Source organism: Cicer arietinum, chromosome 3 (assembly GCF_000331145.2).
Source record: "Cicer arietinum cultivar CDC Frontier isolate Library 1 chromosome 3, Cicar.CDCFrontier_v2.0, whole genome shotgun sequence".
NCBI lineage: Eukaryota > Viridiplantae > Streptophyta > Magnoliopsida > Fabales > Fabaceae > Cicer > Cicer arietinum.
This window is the reverse complement of record NC_021162.2, coordinates 60141830-60155767: the sequence shown is the minus strand read 5'-3', so window position 1 is coordinate 60155767 and position 13938 is coordinate 60141830. Positions and strand designations below refer to the sequence as shown.

Sequence of the window (13938 nt, the reverse complement as noted above, 5' to 3'; positions counted from 1 at the left end):
TTCTCCATTTTCACCCAAATTTGAGTATGTTGTTTCATTCATTTAGCTACTCAATTAAACATAATTTTTTGAATTTTTAACAACCCCAATATCTTTCTAAAATACTCGATTTCTCCGTTGGTAGAATTCGTTATTTTGTACCGTTTTTCTTCATCGTAAGTTCGATTTGTTTTTAAACCAACGCCAAAACGACCATATGAAAAGTAACTATATTATCCACTGATTGGTTTTCTGATTTATGGTAATTTTTCTTGACCAAATTTCGAATTTAGTTTTTAGAGTATCTTCTCATAATTTATTTTGACGTTTACCCATAAATTGTCGAGTTAAATCGATTGAAGGACAAAAAGTCAAAGAACAAAGACTGTTTTCTCGTGGAATCGTATTCGTGTGTGAAAGCGTCGAAATAAGGTAAAGGGTGAGAGAGCGTTTGAGTTCATGAGTATAATATAATGTGAGATGAACGGAAAAACTTTATTTTCCAACGATTCATCTGAGGCTCGATACGTACAACAGTAGCCCTTTGAGTGATAAATTGATTAATGTGAAAATATGGAAATTGTGTGATAAAAATATGGAATAGAAATATTTATAAGGTGTTGATTGATTTAATTTCGTTAAATGTGTGGTATTTGATATTATTATGATATTTGATTTCAAATGAATTTGATGCATATATTTGATTAGACGAATTTATGTGATGTGATAATAAAATATGGATGCATGGTATGATATATGTATGCGGGGTGATAATGCTGATTTTTTATCGATAATAGTGATGTTATAAAATTGTGATGAGTTTATATGATGATTACGATTATGTACAGTTAGTGATGTTATAAAATTGTGATGAGTTTATGCGATGATTATAATTATGTATGATTAATGATGTTATAAAATTATTACGAGAATATTAAAATGTACCCCATATATGATGAAATAGTGATGATTTATAAAGATGATGCTCTTAAGGAAGTAGTCTAAGCTAACGAGGGGAGAAAATAAATATTGAGAATTTGTGAAGTGAAGATTATTTTGTCATCATATAGGTAGAGTCTGACAAGCCTAGTGATTCTGGGGAAGTACAACTGAATGAGTCTGATCGTGGCGGTCTGTTGTCGAGCCTTAAGGCAAGATTGTTAGACCTTGGAGGTATACAGGTGGAGAATTCCAAGGTGACTTGGAGGTAGCACTCCAAATATCAGGAGCTACCACACAACATACATTTACCTCGATTGTCATGTATATGTGTCTCGGGTTGAGTTGAGGGGATCTATGAGGACATGGTCAATTTGAATTGTCCGTCCATCGAGATGGTGGCATAGTATCAAGCCTCCTAACCAAGTACTTCAGAGTTAGAATGGTACCACATTGTGAAGTAGAGTCTAAGCTCATGCTTAGCATTGCATTTCCTTGTGATTGTTTTGTTGTGATTGGTGTGTTTCAAAAGCGATAATAATTTTCTTAGATGGTTTGATGTATAGTGAAATTTATTGATTTTTCTTGAGTGGTTTTGACTTTATAATGTTATGTTTTTCATTGAAGAATGTTTGTGTAATGATACAGTTTATTTATGATTAATTGCGTGTTCTTCTTATTTATATTATACTATTGACATGATTTCAAAACTCACCTCATTCGTTGTTTGTGTTTGACTAGATTGGCCATGCGTTTGCGAAATCGCAGTTGTTACAGGTTAATGAGTCTTGAAGTTCAAGTTTTGGAGGAACCCCGCTCTGATAGGTGATACCAGGAATAATGGTTGTAATTTGTATTTTCTTATTTAATTTGAAACGAAATTTTGTATGAAAACCTTATAATTACTAGTTAGTTTTTAGAATTAAACCAAGTAATTATACTTAAATCAAGTTTATCAAGCTTAATGAGATTGTACTATTCTAAACTTTGGGCCATAATTTGAGTTTATAAACTTTGTTTTTAAACTTTGAGTTTTAATGTAATTATTTGCATATTGATCGTTGTTCGCTCTGCATGCCATAATTTGAGCTATGGATACCCGATTAACTCATGCAAACAGACATTGTAATACTGAGATTCAAAGTTACAACTTTTATGTTGGCGAAAACCTCAACTAGGAACTTTACTTGGTCAAAACTATTGATCACATGCCCTAAGTTTTATTTGTAATAACATTTAGTATTGGACCACTTGTTTTTTTGGCCCTGGAGCTTTTAGAGACAAAAAACGAATAAGGTTGCTTTTGTTACAAAGGGAGAGAGATACTCAAATGCTCATAGAGTTTATTTTCGATCAATAATATTTTATTTTTAAATTCTTGGATGGAAAACTAATTTCTAAGATTAATCCACTGTTTCAGAATTTCATCAAGACCTTAAGGTTTATTTTATAATGTTAATTTCGCGTTGATGATTCTATCGCTTTTCTCGATTAAATTGTTTTCTGATTTCTTAATTCAAATGTCAATAGAGTTGATAATTTGATTTGATAGAATTCGACTACTAAGTTGATTAACTGTAATTTTTTTACGTTTGATCGTTAACTACAATACATCGATTACTATGATGTTTAATCCAGTCAATGGAGTAGAATTTACATATGGTTGATTATGTTTGTTTGATCAATTATATACTCAAACAAGAATAGAGTCTCAATTTAAAAATTATGTCCATTGATAGAATATGTGATAGGTCTGAAATTCTCGAACCAGTAAATTAATTGTTCCAATATACGTGATTGTAATTTGTTTTATTAATTTTTCCGAACTTAAATTCAAAACCCCCTCTTTATTTTATTTTTTATTGATTCAGAATTCGTTTAATAATGTCATAAGTCCTTGCTTGATGACTCAAATTGTTGCCATAAGCTACACTTTTATTACTCGTATTTTACCCGTGCGCGCTAGTGGATCGATCTTTTAATGATTTTGGTCTTTCTAAAAGCTAATGTGATATCAAAACAAAAAAAAATTTGTGGCAAGGTGAATTCATAATTTTTTACCATTTACTTACATTTTTATTAATATAAATTAAAAACAATTTTTAAAAAAATTGAAGCTCAATTGGTAGTGAGAATTAATGAACGGTGATATTTATCCCATAGGTACCGAGTTTGATTTTCAAAGTAGGTAAAAACTCATTAATTTCTAGCTGAGTGAAAGGAGGTGAGAAGATTGTGAATAACAATGTCGGTAAATAAGATCAGACTGGTACAAAAATATAAAAGAAGGTGAAAGACGAGCACATGAAGAAGATGAAGAAATACATTTATGCTTCTCTTCGATTTCTTTCAAAACAAATATAATTTTTTTTCTTCTATTTTATATTTACAAAATTGTTTTTATATTTATAAAAAATATAAGTAAATGGTAAAAAAAAATATTATTTCTTTTTCATAATTATTTTTTATTATTCCACTTCACCACAAAATTTTCATGTGTCAATGCCACGTCAACTTTTAAAAATGTCAAAATTCATTAAAGAACTAAAAAAGAAAGAATACTAAGTTACATATTTTAAAGAAACTAAAATTATATTTTCTCTAAATTACACAGATCAAAATAATAATAAACTGTAAAAAAAAAATATATTAATAATAATACTAATAAAAATAAATGACGTGTGTGGTTAGTGGTGAAAGGTTAGTTGTATCCCATTAACTTTACTCTCCATTAATGATTGAATCCGACTTTTTAAAATATGTTTCTTTAATTAAAATGGTTATTTTTAAAAATTAAGAATGTATATTTATAATTTATAATTTAATTAATTAAAGAATTATTTGATATAAGTGATGAAATATATAATTCATGGGATAAGAAACAAATTTTAATTGATAAAAAGTTCAAAATAATTATCTTACACGAGACAAGTTATAAGTGATACAATTTATCATTCACGAGATAACTTTTAATTGAACTATCATTCATATTATAATTTTTATCTATCATCTACAAAATAAGTTGTTATTAATAAAATTGAACTGTCATAAACGAGATAAATTATCATTGATAAATAACTCAAACTAATTATTACCTTACACAAGACAAGTTGTAAGTGATTAGATTTTTCGCTCATAGGACAACTTTTGATAGATTTATCATATACACGGGACAACTTTTGATTTATCATTTATAAAATAAGTTGTTATGGATAAAATTGGACTATCATATACAACACAAGTTTTCGTCGATAAAAAATTCAGAACACTTAACTTATATGAGACAAATTGTAAGTGAAATGATTTAGCTATCATATACGAGACAAATTCTTACTGATAAAAATTCAAAATAACTATCATATACGGGACAATTTTTTATTTATCCTATACAAAATAAGATGATATCGATAAAATTGAACTATCATACACGAGACAAATTATCATTGATAAAAATTCAAAATAATCATCTTACATGAGACAAGTTGCAAGTGATGAGATTTATCATTCACGTGACAACTTTTGATTGAACAATCATACAGGGTAAAAGTTTTGATTTATCATCTACAAAATAAGGTGTCACTGATAAAATTGAATTATCATACCCAAAACAAGTTGTCATCGATACAAAAATTTATAATAGTTATCTTACACAAAACAAGATGTAAGTGATATGATTTAATTTTCATACACAAAACAAATTTTCACTGATAAAAAATTTAAAATAACTGTCATACACGAGACAACTTTTGATTTATCATCCACAATAAGTTGTTATTGATAAAATTGAACTATCATAGATGAGACAAATTATCATTGGTAAAAAATTCAAAATAATCATCTTTCACGAGATAAGTTGTAAGTGATGAGTTAATCATTCACATGGAAACTTTTTATTGAACTATCATACACGGTAAAAAATTTGATTTATCATTTACAAAATAAGTTGTCGCTGATAAAATTGAACTATCATACACGTGACAAGTTCTTATCGATAAAAAATTAAAATAATTAACTTACATAGACAAGTTGTAAGTGATATGATTTAAATTTTATACACGAGACAAATTCTTACCGATAAAAAATTCAAAATAACTCATACACGGGACAAATATTCACTTACAAAATTGAAATATCATACACCAGATAAGTTTCATTGGTAAAATTTCAACATAATTATTATATACGAGACAAGTACTTATAAAAAAAATATGAGACAAGTTGTCGCTGATAAAAATTATTATCATATATTTGACAAGTTGACACATATGACAATGAGATACCATTGTCAAGACAAATTTTCATTGACAATAATTTTTAGGCTTAATTACACTTTTGATCCCCTATTTTAGGTGAATCGCGAAAATAGTCCCCCCCATTTTATTTGTCCCCAGTTTTGGTCCTCCAAACAGAATGTGGATCCAAATCTTGATGAGTTGTCTTTTTTAATGATGTGTCAAAAACATGGTGATGTGGCAGACGTCTTTGTGGATTAAATGAATTATTATATTATTCTAAATTAATAAAATACAATTTATGTTTTTAAAAACAAAATTCATATTTTTAAAACAACATTTAATAAGCCAAACAATTAAAAAAAAATCAGACTCAAATCAACGCAAATCAGACGCGCACAGTAAGAGGCATGAACTCTAAAATCGACTAAGCCTTCATTCGTGTTCTTCTTCTTCTTCATCTTTGTTTCTTCTTCTTCTTATTCATCTTTGTTTCTTCTTCTTCTTTTTATTCATCTGTATTCTTCAATTGTCTTCTTCTTCTTCTTATTCTCTTCCTTTGTTCTTCTCTTGTTTCTTCTTCTTCATCTGGTTTGTTTCTTCTTCTTTTGTTCCTTGTGTTTTTTTTGGGGAGGGGGGGAAATGTCTTCCCGTTCGTATTCAGTTACAAGCAATAATTCTCATTTGAGAATTAGAAGGAGAGAATGTTTGTGTGGACTTGAATCTCCTTTGTGTACTTCTTGGACGACTGAAAATCCATGTCGAATGTTTTATGGTTGTAGATTTTATAAGGTAACTATATTTCAAAATTCTGGATTTTATTTTTTGTTGTATTGTTTTGAGATTATGAAAATTCATTGAAAGAATATTCAATCTTTTTTTTTTGTTATGTTGTTTTAGTTACAGAGTAAAAAATCTTGCAATTTTTTTATTGGTTTGATGAACCAATGACAAAACGAACAAAAGAAGTTATTATGTCTTTGATGAATTCAAGAAGAAAGATAATGTGACAAAAAATTATGATGATGAATTGAAGTTGTAATATAATCAAATTTGAATGAATAAGGTTAAGTGTTTAGGGTTTAAATTGTAATGTCATTGTGTAATATAATCAAATTTGAATGAATAAGGTTGTTATTGTGAAATGAAATTGGTATTATTGTAATGGAGTTGTCTATTTTTGCATGTTAATAATTCAGTTTGGTATCATTATATTAATGTAATTTGCTCAAACAATTTTCAACTAGTTTGGTATCATTCAAGATTTAATGTAGTTGTCTAATATTAATGCTCAAACAAAATTTGCTCATTCAAGATAATATACTAAATTAACTGCAACCAGAATTTTACATTACAACCAAAACAAAATATGGAGAACTTAGGTTCTAAAATAAACAAAATTTAGGTAACAATCAGAGCATCATTACATAATATTGCATTACAAAATAACCATTTCATCGAAACTTAAGTTCAGAAACCAAAAAGAGAGATGGATGATTCAATTAAATTGTGAGAGAGTCCGAAGCTCAAAAGTTGGTGTAATAATAATGATATATAATCGATAGGTGAGTGGTGTTACTGAACAATCTTAACGCTAAGAATGAGTAGCAATAGAGCAGGGAGTGAGGGAGGGTTGGAAGTCGAAGAATACAACATGTAGTTTTAATGAGCTAGACATAGAGAATTAGAGATAGAATGACATAGAGAATTAGAGATAGAATAAATGTAGAATAGGAATAGGATAGGGTGCTGAACAGAAAAATGAGAATAAGAGTAATTAGTGATAGAATAACAGTAGGATAGAAATATGATAGGGTGCTCAACAGAAAAATGAGACTAAGAGTAACAGGACTCCAATATAGAAAGTGCTACATCAACTGCGAGATTCCGGGGTTCGAACTCAGAATAAATCATTCAACTTAATATTGGTATTTGTCCGTTGCTAGGACTAAAAGACATAATTTCTCTAATTTTACCCATCTACTTTTATCTTCTCAATTTTTAAAAATTATGATAAAAGTACCGCTAAAAACTATAAAATATCTCGTAAGACTCAAAGATTTGTGATTCTAATATTACTAATACTAAATTGTAGCAAACACAATTACTCACATTCTTCTTTTTATTTCATCATTTCTTAATAATCTGTACTACTAAGAGACTACAATGACATATATATTTTAATGGAACAAAATACATTCATCTATATACAATAATAAAAATAATAAATATATAATAACTGAAATATACACACATATAGCATGAGAAGTATTATTTTTGTATATAATAATTAACCATGCTTGATTGAAGTAGCTTGAACTCGAAGAGGTTGGAGCCTCTTTAAGGTTAATCCAGATCGCTCCTCCATATTCATATGTTCAGGCATTAGTCCATCAGCAAGCTTCAATTCAAAATTGTATAGAATGGAAGCCACAATTAAATGCACACTCCTATGAGCTAATGGCAATCCTGGACAAATTCTTTTGCCTGCCCCAAAGGGTATAAGCTCAAAATTATTGCCCTTATAGTTAATATCACACTCCAAAAATCTTTCAGGCATGAACATATTTGGATTTTTCCAAATGGTTGGATCTCTTCCTATGGCCCACACATTGACTAGTACTTGTGCATTTTTAGGCACATTGAAGCCAAATATGTTCACAAATTCATCACATTTATGGGGTAGAAATAATGGAGCTGGTGGGTGCAATCGGAATGTTTCCTTCACCACTGCTTGTAAGAAAGGTAATTTGGTAATATCTGATTCTTCAATTGTTTCATTTTTGCCAATTGTTTCAAACAACTCTTTTCTTACTTTTGTCAATTTGTCAGGGTTATTTAGTAGCTCTGCCATAATCCATTCAATTGTGTTTGATGTTGAGTCAATCGCAGCAACAAATAAATCCTAATATAAAATCATTTTCAAACTCAATATTAAATATACCATTTATATTAATAACTTAATCGACATTCATTGTCATTCTTAAAATAAGGCTTAAAAAGAAAAATCATGATGTTAATGATACTAAAATAACATAAGATTTTTTTATATAGGAAAGATTTTGAAAAGGTAGAAGAATAGGAAAACTAATGAACGACACTGACCGGAAGCAGATGTAATATCTCCTCGTGGCTGAACTGATCAAAACTAGGTTCTCCAATATTGTTAAGAAGTGAATCTAACACATCATTGCAAACTTTAGAATCATTTTTGGAAACTCTTTCTTCAACAATTCCCTCAATAATCTTACACAACTTCCCCCAGTAATTGACTGTTCCAGCATGCAAACGTTGTGGATCCAAGGGACGAAGAATTGGAAAGAAATCAGCAATATTAGGCTGCCCAATAACATTTGAGAGACCCCTAATAATGTTCTCAAACTCATGATACTTTTCATAATGAGCCATATCCATAGAGAACAAAATGTTTGAAATTGTATTAAGGACGGTTACAAAAACAGCTTCACCAAAATTAAAAACCTCACCTTTGTTGCTTTTTTCCTTCACATAATCCAATAAATCTTGCAACTTTTTTTGGCGAATTATTTTTGTTGAGTCAAGCATTTTTGGAGAAAATAAGTTTGTCACACAAAATTTTCTTAGTTTTTTCCACAAGGGTGATGTTGGAAGCCACCCAACTGAGAAATTTTGATGATCAAGTGCACATGCTGCATGTGGAACAGTTCTATTAGAGAAGATTTGGGCATTTTCATGTAACACTTGTTTGGCTAGTTGTGGTGATGAAATTACTATGGTTGTTATTCTTCCTAGTTTTAGTGTCATGATTGGTCCATAGATTTTTGAGAGTTTTGTGAGTGTCTTGTGTGGGGTTTTGCCAAATTCTAAGATGTTTCCAATTATGGGAAGTGGGTTTGGTCCTGGAGGAAGTTTTTTAGAATTTTGGGGTTGGTTTAATTTTCTAAGTATGAAGAAGACAATAAAGGAAATTAGTATCAAAAGTTGTTGGTAGTCCATGTTGTGGCTCTTCTACCTTAATTTTCTTTCTGTGATATGCAGATATATATAGTGGGTGAACCCAAGTTAGAATTATATCTGAAATAATTTATGGTTAAATTTTATTTACCTCCCCATCAAACTCTACATTTTTGGAGTTTTGTATACTTAAAAATTGGAGAGTTAAAATAAAAATTAAAACATTAATTTAGTTTTTAAACTATCATTATCTCTAATTTAGTCTCTGAATTATAGAAATATAATGAGTAATCTTTAAATTATTATTAATCCATCAATTTAGTGTATCAATTACTTTAAAATTAGGAGAGAATGTAGTTGATGAATTAACTTGATAACTCTAAAATAATTTAAAGACTATTTATTATATTTCTATAATTTTGAGATCAAATTTAAAAAAGATTGATAATTTAAAAATTAAATTGATAATTTCATCCTTTGCGATATATATTATATATTTACATGATAATGAATTTTGCCTAAGTCTGTAAGTGAGGTAGGGGATATAGATTGGTTCGGTAATTGAGGTATAGAGGACAAAGGAAGTGAAATGATAAAAAGATAGAAGATTTGATCTCCATTTTTAAAATAATAATAATAATTAATATTGTATTTGTAAAAAGAAAAAATTTATACGTGAGGTGAATAGGTGATATCGTGGGAGTTTTAGGAATATCAATATAGATGAGATGTCTAATTCTTTTATGTGATATTTTTACATTTTAATTTTTTGTTTAAAAAAATCTATGTGAGGTGAATAAGTATTGCAATACTTGTTAGGATTTGGACTTCGTGCGGTGATAATTATCTTGCATTCAACATTATTTTAAGCATTACATTTCATGATTAACTTTACATTTTAATTATGTTGCATCTTAAATTAATCACTTATCATATTAAAAGTAAATAAAAAAATGCTTGAAGTGACTGTATTGGCACCCAAATTAACTTGCATTCAACATTCAAGCAATCTCAATCTTAACTGGACGGCTTATGTATATTTTGAATTGAAAAAACGGATTCAAAATATGCTACTGTCACTACACTTAGTCCATTTTCATTGGAACGTATTCGTGTGTTCTTTTTTATATATATAAATAAGTTTCATAAAACCACTTAAATTTAGGGATATTAAGTATTTTAAATTTATTTATTTTCTTATGGTTCCCTATTAAGTATTTTAAATTTATTTATTTTCTTATTGTTCCCTATTTTCTCTTATATATTTTTTTGAGGAACTTTGTATACGTATTTTAAGGAGAAATTCCTTAGAGCATCTCCAACAGTTAACTTAATATAGGTTCATTGAATGGGGTCCACCATGCCACGTCATATTGAAATAACCTATTTATTTTTTACTCCAACGGTGAACTCACATGTTCATTAAAAATAGTCCACCACTAACAAATCATTTATTTATTATTATTTATAAATTAATACAAAAAAAAAGTAATCATATCAACCGTTCCTTCGTGAGAGAACGGTGACGACAACTTGACACATCTCCAACAGTAAACTCACCAAAAACTGACGGTTACGTAATTACATCTGACGAACGAACTCATTTTAGCTACCGTTGGAGATGCTCTTTTACTTTTGTAATATTGTTCTTTCGCTCCAATACGAAATTCCTCCCTCAGCATATGGCAAAAGAAGAATTTCTCTAACACAAGTCATCACCAACAAGCAAAAATTATAATAATCCACATATAGGGATATTGGATATTTTAATATGGTCATAAAATTGGAAATGCCACGAACAAAAATCCTGTGGTATATGTTCATATATATCTTGAGCAACTTTGATCTATATAGTTATTTCGGGCATAATCTTCTTTGTAGTTATTTTGGTGAGAACGTTTAATTTGTGATGGAATTTCTTTTTTTGTTAGATGCAGAAAGAGGAATTACGTAAAATCAGATTAGGAAAGTAAATACAAATAGAAATACTGAAATAGGGTAAATTTGAATTTTAGAAGTTATTGAATGTTTAATTATAATAATGTCCCTAAGTGTTTTCTACCAAAGAAACAAAATGGATTTTAGTCTAATAAATTCAGAGGTGACTATGGATTGAGTAAGTTGATATTTATATTTGAACCAACAAAATTTAATTAATTCACATTCATACGAGTATTTGAAAATCCAAACTGAATCAACTTACTAACATAGCTCAAGTGGTTGAGCTTGAGAAATCTAATTAGTATATACACACTCTCAATATGATTCTTTTTATATTCATATTTATAATCACATCTATAAGAAATTTAATAAGTATATACCTAAACTTATTCATGGATTACCCATGGCTACGGATTCTAAATAATTTGTTCGTAGAAAAATATTTATCGACAAATAAGATGTGGAATACACTTACTTAAGGCATATCCATGGGTAGTATGACCCGCTGAGTCTCTATAGTTAAAATTACTCATAGACATTCAGCGGATAAAAACATAGATACGTAAACATTAATCACGGACAATTCGTGAACAATTTTACTTTTCTATTTATTTTATCAATGGCATGTTCGTTTACTTAAATTATCGTCTACTCATGAAATTTTCGTGAGTAATTGAAATTTTTTTTTTTTTTACTGTTTTATGTATTTTTTAATATATTTTTAAAATAAATTGTAAGCATATTAAAACATTATTGTCAAAACAAACTGAAATTTTGTGTAAATATTGTTTTCAAAATATACATTGTGACTACCATAAGTCTCAAAATAAATACAATTTATACTACCATAATTATCAAAATAAGCACATTGTCGCTGCCATAAGTTTTAAAATACACGTAATGACATTATCGTAGTAATATATATATATATATATATATATATATATATATATATATATATATATATATATATATATATATATATATAGGTCTAAGCAAAATATGCAGCCATAACTACTAAATAAAATTGACACTAAAATCAGTATTACTCATTGTCGTCGTCGTCATTAGACTCATCTTCGTCATAATTTGGATGACGACGACGACATGAGGACTTAGCATGTATGGAAGCAACACTTTTTTTCAATGTTATTAGCTACATCTGGAGCTCTGTAGTGTGTTGCTCTGTTTGTTGAACTTCCTCTTGTCGACATTGCTCAACTTTCCCTAGCTTCCTTTTGTCGACATTGCTCAACTTTCTCTAGCTCCTCCGCGCCTTTCGTGCCTCGTGTTCTACCATTTTTGCTTACTCCCCAAATGCTACTATTTGTGCAGCTATCCCATTAGAGTGTTGAGACAAGACATTGGTGCAACCTCTAGATGAAAGAGAATATGTGACTAGACTTACGACACTTTATCTATAAAGCGATGATCTATCTCCAACAACATACTTGGCTACAACTACTAGATGTTTCCCCGCCTTTGAAGGCATGCTGCAACTTACCTTAAAATGTTTGCTGCTCAAATAGAAAATATGTAACATAATCAAATTACTTTTACAATAAATACAAATGAAAGAATGAATGATTTAATATGACTTACATATTTTTTTTGCTCTTTCATCAACTCAAGAGTTGTCCTTCTTCTTAGTGTGAATTTTTAAAAAGACCTCATCCAATGTGGGGTCTCTACCTAACTCTTCAACCTTACAAAAAATAAAAAACAGTAGATCGTGAATAAGATGAGAGTCACATTTCACCTGCAAAAGAAAATAGCAAAATAGCTCTATCCATTTTGAAATAGCAACACAACAAATAAATAAATAAATAAAACTCCAATGAAACAAAAAACAGTAGCCCATTTTTCATTGGTGTTAAATCTCAATTACCCTTATATTACTCTCTAGGAAGTTACAGTACCCAATATCATGATTTTCTTTTCTTTTCTTTTATTTTTTAAAATCATCAATCTACACTTATCTTATTTAATTGACATGTTTTAATGTGCAAAATTATCATGTATGTGTTCAAAATAAATATTTTTTTGTGTATGATTAGTTGAGTTATTAGAATATACATCAATATGCACATAAACTTTATATGATAAATGAAGTTCTTAAATCCAACACGATCTAGCATCTATTTAAATGTAATATTACTTGTTGTAAAATGGATGAACTAATTGAGAACGATATACCTTATCAAATACTTATTTATTTAAATTTGTATTTTAATATTATTTACGTTGAAAATATTGAAATTTTTATTTCTATACATGACGAGGTTCTAACATCATTAAATAATTTGAACAAAATTATGTGATTTACTTCGATGTGAAGAATTTGCTTTGAAAATAACTACATTTTATCTTACTAATTATGTTTACAAAAAGAGTATCTTGTTTTGGCTATGGAATTTCACCTTACTAATTACCTTGCTTTGGTTCTATTTTGAAAATAATAACAATAACCTTACTAAGAAAGTTTTAAGAAGATTTGAGGGATGAAATACATAATTAAAACATTTAACATTTACATTGACACAAATATGTTCTTTTAATTGAACTAATATTACTGTTAAAGTATTTAGTTGAAATTTCAAAGATTTACAGAGGTTACTCAAAGTATTTGAGTGATTGGCACTTAGTATACTTGATATTTATATACATTATATTTAAAACAAATTTTATATATAATTTTGTTTGTGTATATATTGTTATGTTTCTTAGTTCTACAATATTAACAAGAGTTAGCATTTTGTCTATTGCCACCGATAAACCAAACTCTAAGTTTTCAACTACGTATGTTTTTTTTTGTTTTTTTTATTGCAGTTTCAAAGGTTGAAATATAACTATTGCATACTATTCACTCCTTTTACCATAAGACCAGTATCAAACTTTAAAAGATTCAAGAGAT

At 28.6% G+C, this 13938-nt stretch overlaps 1 protein-coding gene across 1 annotated transcript; it reads right to left on the bottom strand.

Annotated features, from left to right (window-relative positions):
- Nucleotides 1-7239: 7239 nt before the first annotated feature.
- LOC101509054 (cytochrome P450 76T24-like) lies at nt 7240-9155 on the bottom strand. Its single transcript, XM_004492607.4, has 2 exons — nt 8256-9155; nt 7240-8055 (listed from the first exon to the last, which is right to left on the bottom strand). Exons 1-2 carry the CDS (start codon nt 9123-9125, stop codon nt 7441-7443), a joined length of 1485 nt encoding a protein of 494 aa, XP_004492664.1. The 5' UTR covers nt 9126-9155; the 3' UTR covers nt 7240-7440.
- Nucleotides 9156-13938: the final 4783 nt, after the last annotated feature.

Coding starts and splice junctions, on each gene's coding strand:
- LOC101509054 (XM_004492607.4), bottom strand. CDS start 9,125: ATGGACTACCAACAACTTTTGATACTAATTTCCTTTATTGTCTTCTTC. Junction 8,056..8,255: donor AGATATTACATCTGCTTCCG/GTCAGTGTCGTT, acceptor ATTTTATATTAG/GATTTATTTGTTGCTGCGAT.